This window comes from Engystomops pustulosus, chromosome 2 (assembly GCF_040894005.1).
Source record: "Engystomops pustulosus chromosome 2, aEngPut4.maternal, whole genome shotgun sequence".
NCBI lineage: Eukaryota > Metazoa > Chordata > Amphibia > Anura > Leptodactylidae > Engystomops > Engystomops pustulosus.
The window spans coordinates 262,689,888-262,712,225 of record NC_092412.1 but is presented as its reverse complement, the minus strand read 5'-3'; the positions used below and the strand labels follow the sequence as shown (position 1 = coordinate 262,712,225).

Below are 22,338 nucleotides of genomic sequence, written 5' to 3'. Positions count from 1 at the left end.
TGGGTATTATACTACATGTACTGGAGATTACAGGTAAGAGGGGTATTACTGGGTGTTATACCCCATGTACTGGAGATTACAGGTAAGAGGGGTATTACTGGGCATTATACCCCATATACTGGAGATTACAGGTAAGAGGGGTATTACTGGGTGTTATACCCCATGTACTGGAGATTACAGGTAAGAGGGGTATTACTGGGTATTATACCCCATGTAGTGGAGATTACAGGTAAGAGGGGTATTACTGGGTATTATACCCCATGTACTGGAGATTACAGGTAAGAGGGGTATTACTGGGTATTATACCCCATGTAGTGGAGATAACAGGTAAGAGGGGTATTACTGGGTATTATACCCCACGTACTGGAGATTACATGTAAGAGGGGTATTACTTGGTATTATACCCCATGTACTGGGGATTACAGGTAAGAGGGGTATTACTGGGTATTATACACCATGTAGAGGAGATTACAGGTAAGAGGGGTATTACTGGGTATTATACCCCATGTACTGGAGATAACAGATAAGAGGGGTATTACTGGGTATTATACCCCATGTAGTGGAAATTACAGGTAAGAGGGTATTACTGGGTATTATACCCCATGTACTGGAGATTACAGGTAAGAGGGGTATTACTGGGTATTATACCCCATGTACTGGAGATAACAGGTAAGAGGGGTATTACTGGGTATTATACCCCATGTAGTGGTGATTACAGGTAAGAGGGGTATTACGGGTTATTATACCCCATGTAGTGGTGATTACAGGTAAGAGGGGTATTACTGGGTGTTATACCCCATGTACTGGAGATTACAGGTAAGAGGGGTATTACTGAGTGTTATACCCCATGTAGTGGAGATTACAGGTAAGAGGGGTATTACTGGGTATTATACCCCATGTAGTGGAGATTACAGGTAAGAGGGGTATTACTGGGTATTATACCCCATGTAGTGGAGATTACATGTAAGAGGGGTAATAGTAGGTGTTATACCCCATGTAGTGGAGATTACATGTAAGAGGGGTATTACTGGGTATTATACCCCATGTAGTGGAGATTACAGGTAAGATTGGTATTACTGGGTATTATACCCCATGTAGTGGAGATTACAGGTAAGAGGGGTATTACTGGGTATTATACCCCATGTAGTGGAGATTACAGGTAAGAGGGGTATTACTGGGTATTACACCCCATGTAGTGGAGATTACAGGTAAGAGGGGTATTACTGGGTATTATACCCCATGTAGTGGAGATTACAGGTAAGAGGGGTATTACTGGGTGTTATACCCCATGTAGTGGAGATTACAGGTAAGAGGGGTATTACTGGGTATTATACCCCATGTAGTGGTATTACAGGTAAGAGGGGTATTACTGGGTATTATACCCCATGTAGTGGAGATTACAGGTAAGAGGGGTATTACTGGGTATTATACCCCATGTAGTGGTATTACAGGTAAGAGGGGTATTACTGGGTATTATACCCCATGTAGTGGAGATTACAGGTAAGAGGGGTATTACTGGGTATTATACCCCATGTAGTGGAGATTACAGGTAAGAGGGGTATTACTGGGTATTATACCCCATGTAGTGGTATTACAGGTAAGAGGGGTATTACTGGGTATTATACCCCATGTAGTGGAGATTACAGGTAAGAGGGGTATTACTGGGTATTACACCCCATGTAGTGGAGATTACAGGTAAGAGGGGTATTACTGGGTATTATACCCCATGTAGTGGAGATTACAGGTAAGAGGGGTATTACTAGGTGTTATACCCCATGTAGTGGAGATTACAGGTAAGAGGGGTATTACTGGGTATTATACCCCATGTAGTGGTATTACAGGTAAGAGGGGTATTACTGGGTATTATACCCCATGTAGTGGAGATTACAGGTAAGAGGGGTATTACTGGGTATTATACCCCATGTAGTGGTATTACAGGTAAGAGGGGTATTACTGGGTATTATACCCCATGTAGTGGAGATTACAGGTAAGAGGGGTATTACTGGGTATTACACCCCATGTAGTGGAGATTACAGGTAAGAGGGGTATTACTGGGTATTATACCCCATGTAGTGGAGATTACAGGTAAGAGGGGTATTACTAGGTGTTATACCCCATGTACTGGAGATTACAGGTAAGAGGGGTATTACTGGGTATTATACCCCATGTAGTGGAGATTACAGGTAAGAGGGGTATTACTGGGTGTTATACCCCATGTAGTGGAGATTACAGGTAAGAGGGGTATTACTGGGTATTATACCCCATGTACTGGAGATTACAGGTAAGAGGGGTATTACTGGGTGTTATACCCCATGTACTGGAGATTACAGGTAAGAGGGGTATTACTGGGTATTATATACCCCATGTACTGGAGATTACAGGTAAGAGGGGTATTACTGGGTATTATACCCCATGTAGTGGAGATTACAGGTAAGAGGGGTATTACTGGGTGTTATACCCCATGTACTGGAGATTACAGGTAAGAGGGGTATTACTGGGTATTATATACCCCATGTACTGGAGATTACAGGTAAGAGGGGTATTACTGGGTATTATACCCCATGTAGTGGAGATTACAGGTAAGAGGGGTATTACTGGGTGTTATACCCCATGTACTAAGGTCTCTAATGGCGCATTCCTATGATGGGTTGCGTCACGTTTTTTTTATTTGCATTTCGCTTCAGCCTGGATCACGCGCTGAGGTTACATTACGTTTTAGCTGATGCTGTGGAAACGTAATGTAACCTTATCATGTGATCAGGTCTGAAGCCTATGTAATGCGTCAAAAACGCAACAAAAAACGTGACGCAACGCATCATATGAATGCGCCCTTAGAGAACTTAGTCACTGCAGCTGTAGCCACTGCCTGGTAAGGGCAAGAGTCAGGTCGCGGTTACACGGGGCATTTTGGCTTTATTTGCGTTTGCAAACGCAGACCAAACCACACCCACCGGGGCGGGCCTGCGTTTTCGTTGAGTTGGATACGCATTACAACAGCTGAGGAGAAGTGATTTGCCTAATTACTTTACAGTTAACATTTCCGTTTACAAAACGCATTGTAAACGCAATGTTTAAACAATGCTTTAACGCATGCGTTTTGTTAACGTGCATGTTAACATTGCGTTAACAAGCGTAAACAAGCTCTCCTCAGCTGTTTCAAACGCAATAAAAACGCAAGCAAAACATAACGTGTGAACGCGCCCCAAGACTTTGAGACTTCCTAGAGAGGGGATCAGTCTCCCTAGCAGCTCCTGACATGGAGGGGGCGCTATTCACCGTGCCTGTGCATTGGCCGGGGTGTTGCACATTTTGGACATGTATGTAATGTTCTGACTGTTATCACAGATTATTAAGCAGCAGATTGTGGAATATTATAACTGTACATATAATTTATGATACATTATACGTCTGGCCGGCTGCACACTGTGATGTCATGTCATCCATCATAGTGGAGGGCGTATTAGTGGAGGTTCCATTAGTCATCAGTCCCTGTGACATCATAAAACATGACAGATACTCTGAACAGAACTGTTCTAGAATCCCACGGCAACCAATCAGAGCTCAGCTTTAACTTTTACAGCTGTGGGAAAATGAAAGCTGAGCTCTGATTGGCTGCCGTGGGGTTCTAGAACAGTTCTGTTTTATGATGTCACAGGGGCTGATGACTAATAGAGCCTCCACTAATACGCCCTCCACTATGATGGATGACATGACATCACAGTGTGCAGCCGGCCAATCAGAAGCCAGATAGAGGCGACCACACCCATCCGCTTGGCTATGAATGTGGGCACCCGGTGCCCGTGCGGCACATGCGTCAGTATGGAGATAGCGAGTAGTATGACGTGTGCTGCTATGGCCATCCCTGACCTGGATGAAGATCCGTGGGAGACTGTTGACAGCTCAGCTCCCCTGCTGCCCCCGGACAGCCATGGACACTCCAGAGGGAAGACCCCTATGCGAAGACTTCGATTATTGTTTGCGCGGCTGCGCAAGCCATTTAAATGGATATCTAGTATCCACCACAGAGGGACCTACTACCTCAACGAGGACCCTGAGGACACTGAGACCCCAGCACCCAGCGGTAAGAGAACCTTCACCATTGTGAGGTGCCAAATTGTGTTATTTAGCGCTATAATATGCCATGTCCGGTCACTGACATTATATGTATTTGCTTCTCCATAGGCGATGCTGCAGAGCAGTGCCCACTGCCAAGCACCAGTCCGATGCCAGGACCCCCTGCTCCAGGAGCCTCCTCCTCTACAGACCCAGAGGACACTGAGACCCCAGCACCCAGCGGTAAGAGAACCTTCACCATTGTGAGGTGCCAAATTGTGTTATTTAGCGCTATAATATGCCATGTCCGGTCACTGACATTATATGTATTGGCTTCTCCATAGGCGATGCTGCAGAGCAGTGCCCACTGCCAAGCACCAGCCCGATGCCAGGACCCCCTGCTCCAGGAGCCTCCTCCTCTACAGACCCTGAGGACACTGAGACCCCAGCACCCAGCGGTAAGAGAACCTTCACCATTGTGAGGTGCCAAATTGTGTTATTTAGCGCTATAATATGCCATGTCCGGTCACTGACATTATATGTATTGGCTTCTCCATAGGCGATGCTGCAGAGCCGATGCCAGGACCCCCTGCTCCAGGAGCCTCCACCTCTACAGAGCTGCTTAGTCTGGACTCCTTCGACTTCCACCAACTCCTGGGTGCCGGAAGTTTCGCTAAAGTATACTTGGCTACTGACTACAAGCGGAAGGAACGAGTGGCTGTCAAAGTGGTAGATAAAAGAGACCACACAGATCACGGACTGAGCTTCATTGAAAACAATGTGCTGAGAATCTCACACCAGAGCCCTTTTTTGATCCAGGGCCTGGCTGCCTTTCACAGCCTTAATAACATCTATTATGTCCTGGAGCTGGCAACCCGGGGGGATCTTTTTGACCTCATGGTGCAGGACCTTCCTTTGGATATTGCAGCAATTAAGTTCCTTACCGCAGAGATCTTCTTAGGAACCGACTTTCTACATCTCCATGGCATTCTCCATAGGGATTTAAAACCTGAGAACATTCTCCTCACAGGTGATGGACATATAAAAATATCTGATTTTGGGCTTGCAGTAGGTGGCGTTTCAGATTTCACCAAAGATCCTTGCAGAGGAACATCCGGTTACGCTCCACCAGAGATGATTTTGGGTATGCCCCATGGCCGTGCTGTAGATTACTTTGCTATCGGAGTAATTCTATATAATCTCCTGCTACACAAAAGGCCATTTCCTGGAAGAAATCCAGTAGAATTTGATAATTCCGTCCTTTATCTCACTCCTGTGTACCCAGACTACCTCACTACAGAGACCGTCTGCCTCCTCCAAGGACTTCTCCACAAAAATCCATTGAGGCGCCTTGTAAGAAACACTGTAAGGATGCACCCGTTCTTCTATCAGCTGAACTGGAGAGCCATTGAGGCAAGGAAAGTCACCCCACCGGCCGTCCTGACCAGCACTGCGGTACACATGGAAGTGAGGGAGACACTGGAATATACCGAGAACCCATCTCTGCACATTAAGTATGCTCAGCAGGATATGTTTACTAACATCAGCTTTGTCTCACCAGCTTGGTCCCATGATTATTATGTAGAACTCCACAGGTCCAACAACGTCTGCAAGAGAAAAAACTGGGTGAGCAGGACCGTCAGCAGATGGTCCCCCCACAAGTAAGAGGCCTCTTCACCCTCCACCGTTGGCTAAACTGTAGACTTGCGTCTTGCGGCTTCAGTAAATGGCCAAAGAGTTAATCATCGCGTATGGCTCACCTAAAGAGTAGCGACTTGCGCCTTTAGGCAGAAGTCATGGTCACAGACAGGTGCGTCTGGCGCCTTCTGTGATTAGCGTTGATTTTAGAAGGCTGCACCCGCACCTTCACCCTTCCGAATATGACATGAAGGCTGCGCCCGCACCTTCAACTTCCCGAATATGACATGAAGGCTGCGCCCGCACCTTCAACTTCCCGAATATGACATGAAGGCTGCGCCCGCACCTTCAACCTTCCGAATATGACATGAAGGCTGCGCCCGCACCTTCAACTTTCCGAATATGACATGAAGGCTGCGCCCGCACCTTCAACCTTCCGAATATGACATGAAGGCTGCGCCCGCACCTTCAACCTTCCGAATATGACATGAAGGCTGCGCCCGCACCTTCACCCTTCCGAAAATGACTTGCTGGCTGTTGCCTACACACCGCAGTCATAGACTTTTTACCGGACATGACAAAAAAAATTCAATAAAAAAAAAAACTAATTTAAAACTGATGAAAGTCTTTATGTGTTTTGTTATTATGTAAGTGGATATAATTGGTGGGAAGGGGTAAAGGTCTCACACATCTAAGGTAAAGGGGGCGTCAGTTCCCCATATAATATCAGGTAACACACATCTAAGGTAAAGGGGGCGTCAGTTCCCCATATAATATCAGGTAACACACATCTAAGGTAAAGGGGGCGTCAGTTCCCCATATAATATCAGGTAACACACATCTAAGGTAAAGGGGGCGTCAGTTCCCCATATAATATCAGGTAACACACATCTAAGGTAAAGGGGGCGTCAGTTCCCCATATAATATCAGGTCTCACACATCTAAGGTAAAGGGGGCGTCAGTTCCCCATATAATATCAGGTAACGCACATCTAAGGTAAAGGGGGCGTCAGTTCCCCATATAATATCAGGTAACGCACATCTAAGGTAAAGGGGGCGTCAGTTCCCCATATAATATCAGGTAACGCACATCTAAGGTAAAGGGGGCGTCAGTTCCCCATATAATATCAGGTAACACACATCTAAGGTAAAGGGGGCGTCAGTTCCCCATATAATATCAGGTAATGGGGGTGAGTCCTGGGCAGAGCTGCACATTTGGGGAACATTGTTTTGCAGAGGTTCCTGGATTACCCTACACCACATAGGAAGGTAATACCAGGAGACAAGGCTGGTCTGTAATACCACACACAACCCATGGGCAGGGGGGGGGCGCTGTTTCTAGAGTAAAGTGTACATATCTCCTTATCCTGGACAAACCCCTTATAAGAGTTACAGTCACCTGAGACCACAGCAGAGGGAAGGGGGACACAGAGGGATTCTGGGAACAACCCCAGTACCTCAGGCTCATTAGCATAATTATAAAGGTTGATTTTGGTATCAAGGATATCAAATATTAGAAGATACTCATAGATCCAGGCAATGGGATTGCGGTTAAGTGCTCTGGTTAACAGAGTCACATCTTCCATGAGGCGAGAGGGGAATCTTGCCTCAGGCAGCAGATGTCGGAGCCCTAAGGGAGCGGCAAAAAGAGAGGAGCAGACCAGAGAGGAGTGGTGTAGAGAGGAGCAAAGAAGAGCCGTGCGGAGACGACCTGTGCAGAGAGGAGCCGAGCAGAGAGGACAGGAGAGGAGCAGAGCGAGTCATCAGTGGGATCAGGTACGTCCTTCCAGTCCACCTATCTGCACCCCAATATACTTGTCTCAGGTCCCCAGGCCCTCAGGCAAGTATCAGACACAGTACACCAAAAAGTGAGCAATGAAGCCCTGGTACTCTAAAGGTTAACAAAGCAGGCCCCTTCAGTGGGGCAGACATAGCCCCTCTGCTTTTGTTAACCCTTACAACGCTGGGACTTCACTGCTTACTTGCTTCTACATTGTTAGGTTGGCCTGGCAGTATATAAAGTGTATATATATATATTATCTACTAGGGATAACGTGATTAGAATTTATTAGGATATCAAAAAGTTAAAATTTCAAATTCATGAGATTGCTTGTATTTCCTCATGATGAATTACAATCCTATGATTTAGATATTTTAACTTTTTGATATTCTAATAAAGATTTTTGGGATTTTAACCACGGATTAAACCAAGTCACTTGCCGCAGCCTGTGCCGGAAGCTTCTCTTCTAATGACGTTATCCACAAGCCTGGGTGTCTGGCTGTATATAGTATCTACTGCGGAGTAGTGGCTGTATATACCATCTACTGTAGGGTAGTGTGGCTATATATAGTATGTACTGCGGGGTAGTGGCTGTATACAGCATCTACTGCGGAGTAGTGGCTGTATATACCATCTACTGTAGGGTAGTGGCTATATATAGTATGTACTGCGGGGTAGTGGCTGTATATATTATCTACTGTGGGGTAGTGGCTATATATAGTATGTACTGCGGGGTAGTGGCTGTATATATTATCTACTGTGGGGTAGTGGCTGTATATACCATCTAAGGCAGGGTAGTGGCTGTATATACCATTTATGGTGGGGTAGTGGCTGTATATACCATCTATGGTGGGGTAGTGGCTGTATATACCATGTAAGGCGGGGTAGTGGCTGTATATACCATGTAAGGCGGGGTAGTGGCTGTATATACCATCTACGGTGGCTTAGTGGCTATATATACCATCTACTGCGGGGTAGTGGCTGTATATACCATCTACTGCAGAGTAGTGACTGTATATACCATCTACGGCGGGGTAGTGGCTGTATATACCATTTATGGTGGGGTAGTGGCTGTATATACCATCTATGGTGGGGTAGTGGCTGTATATACCATCTATGGTGGGGTAGTGGCTGTATATACCATGTAAGGCAGGGTAGTGGCTGTATATACCATGTAAGGCAGGGTAGTGGCTGTATATACCATGTAAGGCGGGGTAGTGACTGTATATACCATGTAAGGCGGGGTAGTGGCTGTATATACCATGTAAGGCAGGGTAGTGGCTGTATATACCATGTAAGGCGGGGTAGTGACTGTATATACCATGTAAGGCGGGGTAGTGGCTGTATATACCATGTAAGGCGGGGTAGTGCCTGTATATACCATGTAAGGCAGGGTAGTGGCTGTATATACCATCTACTGCAGAGTAGTGGCTGTATATACCATCTACTGCGGGGTAGTGGCTGTATATACCATGTAAGGCGGGGTAGTGGTTGTATATACCATCTATGGCGTGTAGTGGCTGTATATACCATCTACTGTGGGGTAGTGGCTGTATATACCGTCTACTGTGGGGTAGTCGCTGTATATATCATCTACAGCGGGGTAGTGGCTGTATATACCATCTACTGCGGGGTGGTGGCATTATATACCATCTACTGTGGGGTAGTGGCTGTATATACCATCTTCTGCGGGGTAGTGGCTGAATATTCCATCTACTGCGGGGTAGTGGCTGTATATAGTATCTACTGCGGGGTAGTGGCTGTATATAGTATCTAATGCAGGGTAGAGGCTGTATATACCATATACTGCGGGGCAGTGGCTGTATATACCATCTACTGCGGGGTAGTGGCTGTATATACCATCTACTGCAGAGTAGTGACTGTATATACCATCTACGGCGGGGTAGTGGCTGTATATACCATTTATGGTGGGGTAGTGGCTGTATATACCATCTATGGTGGGGTAGTGGCTGTATGTACCATGTAAGGCAGGGTAGTGGCTGTATATACCATGTAAGGCGGGGTAGTGACTGTATATACCATGTAAGGCGGGGTAGTGGCTGTATATACCATGTAAGGCAGGGTAGTGGCTGTATATACCATGTAAGGCGGGGTAGTGACTGTATATACCATGTAAGGCGGGGTAGTGGCTGTATATACCATGTAAGGCGGGGTAGTGCCTGTATATACCATGTAAGGCAGGGTAGTGGCTGTATATAACATCTACTGCAGAGTAGTGGCTGTATATACCATCTACTGCTGGGAAGTGGCTGTGTATACCATCTACTTCGGGGTAGTAGCTATACATAGGATCTACTGTGGGGTAGTAACTGTATATAGTATCTACTGCGGGGTAGTGGCTGTATATACCATCAACTGCGGGGTAGTATCTGTATATACCATCTACTTCGGGGAAGTGACTGTATATACCATCTACTGCGGGGTAGTGGCTGTATATACCATCTACAGCGGGGTAGTGGCTGTATATACCATCAACTGCAGGGTGGTGGCTGTATATACCATCTACTGCGGGGTAGTGGCTGTATATACCATCTACTGTGGGGTAGTGGCTGTATATACCATCTACTGTGGGGTAGTGGCTGTATATACCATCTACTGTGGGGTAGTGGCTGTATATACCATATACTGCGGGGTAGTGGCTTTATATACCATCTACTGTATCTCCAGTACATGGGGTATAATACCCAGTAATACCCCTCTTACCTATAATCTCCTGTACATGGGGTATAATGCCCAGTAATACCCCTCTTACCTGTAATCTCCAATACATGGGGTATAACACCCAGTAATACCCCTCTTACCTGTAATCTCCAGTACATGGGGTATAATACCCAGTAATACCCCTCTTACCTGTAATCTCCACTACATGGGGTATAATACCCAGTAATAGCCCTCTTACATATAATCTCCTGTACATGGGGTATAACACCCAGTAATACCCCTCTTACCTGTAATCTCCAGTACATGGGGTATAACACCCAGTAATACCCCTCTTACCTGTAATCTCCAGTACATGGGGTATAATACCCATTAATACCCCTCTTACCTGTAATCTCCACTACATGGGGTATAATACCCAGTAATACCCCTCTTACCTGTAATCTCCAGTACATGGGGTATAATACCCAGTAATACCCCTCTTACCTGTAATCTCCAGTACATGGGGTATAATACCCAGTAATACCCCTCTTACCTGTAATCTCCAGTACATGGGGTATAATACCCAGTAATACCCCTCTTACATGTAATCTCCACTACATGGGGTATAATACCCAGTAATACCCCTCTTACCTGTAATCTCCAGTACATGGGGTATAATACCCAGTAATACCCCTCTTACCTGTAATCTCCACTACATGGGGTATAATACCCAGTAATACCCCTCTTACCTGTAATCTCCACTACATGGGGTATAACACCCAGTAATACCCCTCTTACCTGTAATCTCCACTACATGGGGTATAACACCCAGTAATACCCCTCTTACCTGTAATCTCCACTACATGGGGTATAATACCCAGTAATACCCCTCTTACCTGTAATCTCCACTACATGGGGTATAATACCCAGTAATAACCCTCTTACCTGTAATCTCCACTACATGGGGTATAATACCCAGTAATACCCCTCTTACCTGTAATCTCCAGTACATGGGGTATAATACCCAGTAATACCCCTCTTACCTGTAATCTCCAGTACATGGTGTATAACACCCAGTAATACCCCTCTAACGTGTAATCTCCACTACATGGGGTATAACACCCAGTAATACCCCTCTTACCTGTAATCTCCACTACATGGGGTATAACACCCAGTAATACCCCTCTTACCTGTAATCTCCACTACATGGGGTATAACACCCAGTAATACCCCTCTTACCTGTAATCTCCAGTACATGGGGTATAATACCCAGTAATACCCCTCTTACCTGTAATCTCCAGTACATGGGGTATAATACCCAGTAATACCCCTCTTACCTGTAATCTCCAGTACATGGGGTATAATACCCAGTAATACCCCTCTTACATGTAATCTCCACTACATGGGGTATAATACCCAGTAATACCCCTCTTACCTGTAATCTCCAGTACATGGGGTATAATACCCAGTAATACCCCTCTTACCTGTAATCTCCACTACATGGGGTATAATACCCAGTAATACCCCTCTTACCTGTAATCTCCACTACATGGGGTATAACACCCAGTAATACCCCTTTTACCTGTAATCTCCACTACATGGGGTATAACACCCAGTAATACCCCTCTTACCTGTAATCTCCACTACATGGGGTATAATACCCAGTAATACCCCTCTTACCTGTAATCTCCACTACATGGGGTATAATACCCAGTAATAACCCTCTTACCTGTAATCTCCACTACATGGGGTATAATACCCAGTAATACCCCTCTTACCTGTAATCTCCAGTACATGGGGTATAATACCCAGTAATACCCCTCTTACCTGTAATCTCCAGTACATGGTGTATAACACCCAGTAATACCCCTCTAACGTGTAATCTCCACTACATGGGGTATAACACCCAGTAATACCCCTCTTACCTGTAATCTCCACTACACGGGGTATAATACCCAGTAATACCCCTCTTACCTGTAATCTCCACTACATGGGGTATAACACCCAGTAATACCCCTCTTACCTGTAATCTCCAGTACATGGGGTATAATACCCAGTAATACCCCTCTTACCTGTAATCTCCACTACATGGGGTATAACACCCAGTAATACCCCTCTTACCTGTAATACCACTACATGGGGTGTAACACCCAATAATACCCCTCTTACCTGTAATCTCCAGTACATGGGGTATAATACCCAGTAATACCCCTCTTACCTGTTATCTCCACTACATGGGATATAATCCCCAGTAATACCCCTCTTACCTGTAATCTCCACTACATGGGGTATATCACCCAGTAATACCCCTCTTACCTGTAATCTCCACTACATGGGGTATAACACCCAGTAATACCCCTCTTACCTGTAATCTCCACTACATGGGGTATAATACCAGTAATACCCCTCTTACCTGTAATCTCCAGTACATGGGGTATAACACCCAGTAATACCCCTCTTACCTGTAATACCACGACATGGGGTATAATACCCAATAATACCCCTCTTACCTGTAATCTACAGTACATGGGGTATAATACCCAGTAATACCCCTCTTACCTGTAATCTCCACTACACGGGGTATAATACCCAGTAATACCCCTCTTACCTGTAATACCACTACATGGGGTATAATACCCAGTAATACCCCTCTTACCTGTAATCTACAGTACATGGGGTATAATACCCAGTAATACCCCTCTTACCTGTAATCTCCAGTACATGGGGTATAATACCCATTAATACCCCTCTTACCTGTAATCTCCACTACATGGAATATAACACCCAGTAATACCCCTCTTACCTGTAATCTCCACTACATGGGGTATAATACCCAGTAATACCCCTCTTACCTGTAATCTCCACTACATGGGGTATAACACCCAGTAATACCCCTCTTACCTGTAATCTCCACTACACGGGGTATAATACCCAGTAATACCCCTCTTACCTGTAATACCACTACATGGGGTATAATACCCAGTAATACCCCTCTTACCTGTAATCTACAGTACATGGGGTATAATACCCAGTAATACCCCTCTTACCTGTAATCTCCAGTACATGGTGTATAACACCCAGTAATACCCCTCTTACCTGTAATCTCCACTACATGGGGTATAATACCCAGTAATACCCCTCTTACCTGTAATCTCCAGTACATGGTGTATAATACCCAGTAATACCCCTCTTACCTGTAATCTCCACTACATGGGGTATAACACCCAGTAATACCCCTCTTACCTGTAATCTCCAGTACATGGGGTATAATACCCAGTAATACCACTCTTACCTGTAATCTCCACTACATGGGGTATAATACCCAGTAATACCAATCTTACCTGTAATCTCCACTACATGGGGTATAATACCCAGTAATACCCCTCTTACCTGTAATCTCCACTACATGGGGTATAATACCCAGTAATACCCCTCTTACCTGTAATCTCCAGTACATGGGGTATAATACCCAGTAATACCCCTCTTACCTGTAATCTCCAGTACATGGGGTATAATACCCAGTAATACCCCTCTTACCAGTAATCTCCACTACATGGGGTATAACACCCAGAAATACCCCTCTTACCTGTAATCTCCACTACATGGGGTATAATACCCAGTAATACCCCTCTTACCTGTAATCTCCACTATATGGGGTATAACACCCAGTAATACCCCTCTTACCTGTAATCTCCACTACATGGGGTATAACACCCAGTAATACCCCTCTTACCTGTATTCTCCACTACATAGGGTATAATACCCAGTAATACCCCTCTTACCTGTAATCTCCAGTACATGGGGTATAATACCCAGTAATACCCCTCTTACCAGTAATCTCCACTACATGGGGTATAACACCCAGTAATACCCGTCTTACCTGTAATCTCCACTACATGGGGTATAATACCCTTTAATACCCCTCTTACCTGTAATCTCCGGTACATGGGGTATAACACCCAGTAATACCCCTCTTACCTGTAATCTCCACTGCATGGGGTATAATACCCAGTAATACCCCTCTTGCCTGTAATCTCCACTACATGGAGTATAACACCCAGTAATACCCTCTTACCTGTAATCTCCACTACATGCAGTATAATACCCAGTAATACCCCTCTTACTTGTAATCTCCACTACATGGGGTATAATCCCCAGTAATACCCCTCTTACCTGTAATCTCCAGTACATGGGGTATAATACCCAGTAATACCCCTCTTACCTGTAATCTCCAGTACATGGGGTATAATCCCCAGTAATACCCCTCTTACCTGTAATCTCCAGTACATGGGGTATAATACCCAGTAATACCCCTCTTACCTGTAATCTCCAGTACATGGGGTATAACACCCAGCAATACCCCTCTTACCTGTAATCTCCACTACATGGGGTATAATACCCAGTAATACCCCTCTTACCTGTAATCTCCACTACATGGAGTATATCACCCAGTAATACCCCTCTTACCTGTAATCTCCATTACATGGGGTATAACACCCAGTAATACCCCTCTTTCCTGTAATCTCCACTACATGGGGTATAATACCAGTAATACCCCTCTTACCTGTAATCTCCACTACATGGGGTATAATACCCAGTAATACCCCTCTTACCTGTAATCTCCACTACATGGGGTATAACACCCAGTAATACCCCTCTTACCTGTAATCTCCACTACACGGGGTATAATACCCAGTAATACCCCTCTTACCTGTAATCTCCACTACATGGGGTATATCACCCAGTAATACCCCTCTTACCTGTAATCTCCACTACATGGGGTATAACACCCAGTAATACCCCTCTTACCTGTAATCTCCACTGCATGGGGTATAATACCAGTAATACCCCTCTTACCTGTAATCTCCACTACATGGGGTATAATACCCAGTAATACCCCTCTTACCTGTAATCTCCACTACATGGGGTATAACACCCAGTAATACCCCTCTTACCTGTAATCTCCACTACACGGGGTATAATACCCAGTAATACCCCTCTTACCTGTAATACCACTACATGGGGTATAATACCCAGTAATACCCCTCTTACCTGTTATCTCCACTACATGGGGTATAATACCCAGTAATACCCCTCTTACCTGTAATCTCCACTACATGGTGTATAACACCCAGTAATACCCCTCTTACCTGTAATCTCCACTACATGGAGTATATCACCCAGTAATACCCCTCTTACCTGTAATCTCCACTACATGGGGTATAACACCCAGTAATACCCCTCTTTCCTGTAATCTCCACTACATGGGCTATAATACCAGTAATACCCCTCTTACCTGTAATCTCCACTACATGGGGTATAATACCCAGTAATACCCCTCTTACCTGTAATCTCCACTACATGGGGTATAACACCCAGTAATACCCCTCTTACCTGTAATCTCCACTACACGGGGTATAATACCCAGTAATACCCCTCTTACCTGTAATATCCACTACATGGGGTATATCACCCAGTAATACCCCTCTTACCTGTAATCTCCACTACATGGGGTATAACACCCAGTAATACCCCTCTTACCTGTAATCTCCACTACATGGGGTATAATACCAGTAATACCCCTCTTACCTGTAATCTCCACTACATGGGGTATAATACCCAGTAATACCCCTCTTACCTGTAATCTCCACTACATGGGGTATAACACCCAGTAATACCCCTCTTACCTGTAATCTCCACTACACGGGGTATAATACCCAGTAATACCCCTCTTACCTGTAATACCACTACATGGGGTATAATACCCAGTATTACCCCTCTTACCTGTAATCTACAGTACATGGGGTATAATACACAGTAATACCCCTCTTACTTGTAATCTTTAGTACATGTTGTATAACAGCCAGTAATACCCCTCTTACCTGTAATCTCCACTACATGGGGTATAATACCCAGTAATACCCCTCTTACCTGTAATCTCCAGTACATGGTGTATAACACCCAGTAATTCCCCTCTTACCTGTAATCTTCAGTACATGGGGTATAATACCCAGTAATACCCCTCTTACCTGTAATCTCCAGTACGTGGGGTATAACACCCAGGAATACCCCTCTTACCTGTAATCTCCACTACATGGGGTATAACACCCAGTAATACCCTTCTTACCTGTAATCTCCAGTACATGGGGTATAATACCCAGTAATACCCCTCTTACCTGTAATCTCCAGTACATGGGGTATAATACCCAGTAATACCCCTCTTACCTGTAATATCCACTACATGGGGTATAATACCCAGTAATACCACTCTTACCTGTAATCTCCAGTAGATGGGGTATAATACCCAGTAATACCCCTCTTACCTGTAATCTCCAGTACATGGGGTATAATACCCAGTAATACCCCTCTTACCTGTAATCTCCACTACATGGGGTATAACACCCAGTAATACCCCTCTTACCTGTAATCTCCAGTACATGGGGTATAATCCCCAGTAATACCCCTCTTACCTGTAATCTCCAGTACATGGGGTATAATCCCCAGTAATACCCCTCTTACCTGTAATCTCCAGTACATGGGGTATAATACCCAGTAATACCCCTCTAACCTGTTATCTCCACTACATGGGATATAATCCCCAGTAATACCCCTCTTACCTGTAATCTCCACTACATGGGGTATATCACCCAGTAATACCCCTCTTACCTGTAATCTCCACTACATGGGGTATAATACCAGTAATACCCCTCTTACCTGTAATCTCCAGTACATGGGGTATAATCCCCAGTAATACCCCTCTTACCTGTAATACCACTACATGGGGTATAATACCCAGTAATACCCCTCTTACCTGTAATCTACAGTACATGGGGTATAATACCCAGTAATACCCCTCTTACCTGTAATCTCCACTACACGGGGTATAATACCCAGTAATACCCCTCTTACCTGTAATACCACTACATGGGGTATAATACCCAGTAATACCCCTCTTACCTGTAATCTACAGTACATGGGGTATAATACCCAGTAATACCCCTCTTACCTGTAATCTCCAGTACATGGGGTATAATACCCAGTAATACCCCTCTTACCTGTTATCTCCACTACATGGGATATAATCCCCAGTAATACCCCTCTTACCTGTAATCTCCACTACATGGGGTATATCACCCAGTAATACCCCTCTTACCTGTAATCTCCACTACATGGGGTATAACACCCAGTAATACCCCTCTTACCTGTAATCTCCACTACATGGGGTATAATACCAGTAATACCCCTCTTACCTGTAATCTCCAGTACATGGGGTATAACACCCAGTAATACCCCTCTTACCTGTAATACCACTACATGGGGTATAATACCCAATAATACCCCTCTTACCTGTAATCTACAGTACATGGGGTATAATACCCAGTAATACCCCTCTTACCTGTAATCTCCACTACACGGGTATAATACCCAGTAATACCCCTCTTACCTGTAATACCACTACATGGGGTATAATACCCAGTAATACCCCTCTTACCTGTAATCTACAGTACATGGGGTATAATACCCAGTAATACCCCTCTTACCTGTAATCTCCAGTACATGGGGTATAATACCCAGTAATACCCCTCTTACCTGTAATCTCCACTACATGGAATATAACACCCAGTAATACCCCTCTTACCTGTAATCTCCACTACATGGGGTATAATACCCAGTAATACCCCTCTTACCTGTAATCTCCACTACATGGGGTATAACACCCAGTAATACCCCTCTTACCTGTAATCTCCACTACACGGGGTATAATACCCAGTAATACCCCTCTTACCTGTAATACCACTACATGGGGTATAATACCCAGTAATACCCCTCTTACCTGTAATCTACAGTACATGGGGTATAATACCCAGTAATACCCCTCTTACCTGTAATCTCCAGTACATGGGGTATAATACCCAGTAATACCCCTCTAACCTGTTATCTCCACTACATGGGATATAATCCCCAGTAATACCCCTCTTACCTGTAATCTCCACTACATGGGGTATATCACCCAGTAATACCCCTTTTACCTGTAATCTCCACTACATGGGGTATAATACCAGTAATACCCCTCTTACCTGTAATCTCCACTACATGGGGTATAATACCCAGTAATACCCCTCTTACCTGTAATACCACTACATGGGGTATAATACCCAGTAATACCCCTCTTACCTGTAATCTACAGTACATGGGGTATAATACCCAGTAATACCCCTCTTACCTGTAATCTCCACTACACGGGGTATAATACCCAGTAATACCCCTCTTACCTGTAATACCACTACATGGGGTATAATACCCAGTAATACCCCTCTTACCTGTAATCTACAGTACATGGGGTATAATACCCAGTAATACCCCTCTTACCTGTAATCTCCAGTACATGGGGTATAATACCCAGTAATACCCCTCTTACCTGTTATCTCCACTACATGGGATATAATCCCCAGTAATACCCCTCTTACCTGTAATCTCCACTACATGGGGTATATCACCCAGTAATACCCCTCTTACCTGTAATCTCCACTACATGGGGTATAACACCCAGTAATACCCCTCTTACCTGTAATCTCCACTACATGGGGTATAATACCAGTAATACCCCTCTTACCTGTAATCTCCACTACACGGGGTATAATACCCAGTAATACCCCTCTTACCTGTAATACCACTACATGGGGTATAATACCCAGTAATACCCCTCTTACCTGTAATCTACAGTACATGGGGTATAATACCCAGTAATACCCCTCTTACCTGTAATCTCCAGTACATGGGGTATAATACCCAGTAATACCCCTCTTACCTGTAATCTCCACTACATGGAATATAACACCCAGTAATACCCCTCTTACCTGTAATCTCCACTACATGGGGTATAATACCCAGTAATACCCCTCTTACCTGTAATCTCCACTACATGGGGTATAACACCCAGTAATACCCCTCTTACCTGTAATCTCCACTACACGGGGTATAATACCCAGTAATACCCCTCTTACCTGTAATACCACTACATGGGGTATAATACCCAGTAATACCCCTCTTACCTGTAATCTACAGTACATGGGGTATAATACCCAGTAATACCCCTCTTACCTGTAATCTCCAGTACATGGTGTATAACACCCAGTAATACCCCTCTTACCTGTAATCTCCACTACATGGGGTATAATACCCAGTAATACCCCTCTTACCTGTAATCTCCAGTACATGGTGTATAATACCCAGTAATACCCCTCTTACCTGTAATCTCCACTACATGGGGTATAACACCCAGTAATACCCCTCTTACCTGTAATCTCCAGTACATGGGGTATAATACCCAGTAATACCACTCTTACCTGTAATCTCCACTACATGGGGTATAATACCCAGTAATACCAATCTTACCTGTAATCTCCACTACATGGGGTATAATACCCAGTAATACCCCTCTTACCTGTAATCTCCACTACATGGGGTATAATACCCAGTAATACCCCTCTTACCTGTAATCTCCAGTACATGGGGTATAATACCCAGTAATACCCCTCTTACCTGTAATCTCCAGTACATGGGGTATAATACCCAGTAATACCCCTCTTACCAGTAATCTCCACTACATGGGGTATAACACCCAGAAATACCCCTCTTACCTGTAATCTCCACTACATGGGGTATAATACCCAGTAATACCCCTCTAACCTGTAATCTCCACTACATGGGGTATAACACCCAGTAATACCCCTCTTACCTGTAATCTCCACTACATGGGGTATAACACCCAGTAATACCCCTCTTACCTGTATTCTCCACTACATAGGGTATAATACCCAGTAATACCCCTCTTACCTGTAATCTCCAGTACATGGGGTATAATACCCAGTAATACCCCTCTTACCAGTAATCTCCACTACATGGGGTATAACACCCAGTAATACCCGTCTTACCTGTAATCTCCACTACATGGGGTATAATACCCTTTAATACCCCTCTTACCTGTAATCTCCGGTACATGGGGTATAACACCCAGTAATACCCCTCTTACCTGTAATCTCCACTGCATGGGGTATAATACCCAGTAATACCCCTCTTGCCTGTAATCTCCACTACATGGAGTATAACACCCAGTAATACCCTCTTACCTGTAATCTCCACTACATGCAGTATAATACCCAGTAATACCCCTCTTACTTGTAATCTCCACTACATGGGGTATAATACCCAGTAATACCCCTCTTACCTGTAATCTCCACTACATGGTGTATAACACCCAGTAATACCCCTCTTACCTGTAATCTCCACTACATGGGGTATAACACCCAGTAATACCCCTCTTACCTGTAATCTCCAGTACATGGGGTATAATCCCCAGTAATACCCCTCTTACCTGTAATCTCCAGTACATGGGGTATAATACCCAGTAATACCCCTCTTACCTGTAATCTCCAGTACATGGGGTATAACACCCAGCAATACCCCTCTTACCTGTAATCTCCACTACATGGGGTATAATACCCAGTAATACCCCTCTTACCTGTTATCTCCACTCCATGGGGTATAATACCCAGTAATACCCCTCTTACCTGTAATCTCCACTACATGGGGTATAATACCCAGTAATACCCCTCTTACCTGTAATCTCCACTACATGGAGTATATCACCCAGTAATACCCCTCTTACCTGTAATCTCCATTACATGGGGTATAACACCCAGTAATACCCCTCTTTCCTGTAATCTCCACTACATGGGGTATAATACCAGTAATACCCCTCTTACCTGTAATCTCCACTACATGGGGTATAATACCCAGTAATACCCCTCTTACCTGTAATCTCCACTACATGGGGTATAACACCCAGTAATACCCCTCTTACCTGTAATCTCCACTACACGGGGTATAATACCCAGTAATACCCCTCTTACCTGTAATCTCCACTACATGGGGTATATCACCCAGTAATACCCCTCTTACCTGTAATCTCCACTACATGGGGTATAACACCCAGTAATACCCCTCTTACCTGTAATCTCCACTGCATGGGGTATAATACCAGTAATACCCCTCTTACCTGTAATCTCCACTACATGGGGTATAATACCCAGTAATACCCCTCTTACCTGTAATCTCCACTACATGGGGTATAACACCCAGTAATACCCCTCTTACCTGTAATCTCCACTACACGGGGTATAATACCCAGTAATACCCCTCTTACCTGTAATACCACTACATGGGGTATAATACCCAGTAATACCCCTCTTACCTGTTATCTCCACTACATGGGGTATAATACCCAGTAATACCCCTCTTACCTGTAATCTCCACTACATGGTGTATAACACCCAGTAATACCCCTCTTACCTGTAATCTCCACTACATGGAGTATATCACCCAGTAATACCCCTCTTACCTGTAATCTCCACTACATGGGGTATAACACCCAGTAATACCCCTCTTTCCTGTAATCTCCACTACATGGGCTATAATACCAGTAATACCCCTCTTACCTGTAATCTCCACTACATGGGGTATAATACCCAGTAATACCCCTCTTACCTGTAATCTCCACTACATGGGGTATAACACCCAGTAATACCCCTCTTACCTGTAATCTCCACTACACGGGGTATAATACCCAGTAATACCCCTCTTACCTGTAATATCCACTACATGGGGTATATCACCCAGTAATACCCCTCTTACCTGTAATCTCCACTACATGGGGTATAACACCCAGTAATACCCCTCTTACCTGTAATCTCCACTACATGGGGTATAATACCAGTAATACCCCTCTTACCTGTAATCTCCACTACATGGGGTATAATACCCAGTAATACCCCTCTTACCTGTAATCTCCACTACATGGGGTATAACACCCAGTAATACCCCTCTTACCTGTAATCTCCACTACACGGGGTATAATACCCAGTAATACCCCTCTTACCTGTAATACCACTACATGGGGTATAATACCCAGTATTACCCCTCTTACCTGTAATCTACAGTACATGGGGTATAATACACAGTAATACCCCTCTTACTTGTAATCTTTAGTACATGTTGTATAACAGCCAGTAATACCCCTCTTACCTGTAATCTCCACTACATGGGGTATAATACCCAGTAATACCCCTCTTACCTGTAATCTCCAGTACATGGTGTATAACACCCAGTAATTCCCCTCTTACCTGTAATCTTCAGTACATGGGGTAT

The 22,338-nt window shown here is 44.5% G+C and overlaps 2 protein-coding genes across 2 annotated transcripts in view; one reads left to right on the top strand and one right to left on the bottom strand.

The window, feature by feature from the left end:
* Nucleotides 1-22,338, bottom strand: part of LOC140119700 (uncharacterized) — a 58,564-nt gene that overhangs the window by 25,054 nt on the left and 11,172 nt on the right. The window lies entirely within an intron of this gene.
* LOC140119699 (protein kinase C theta type-like) lies at nt 3,821-6,284 on the top strand. Its single transcript, XM_072139010.1, has 4 exons — nt 3,821-4,081; nt 4,183-4,296; nt 4,398-4,470; nt 4,662-6,284. The coding sequence occupies exons 1-4, from the start codon at nt 3,838-3,840 to the stop codon at nt 5,716-5,718; spliced, it is 1,488 nt and encodes a 495-aa protein (XP_071995111.1). The 5' UTR covers nt 3,821-3,837; the 3' UTR covers nt 5,719-6,284.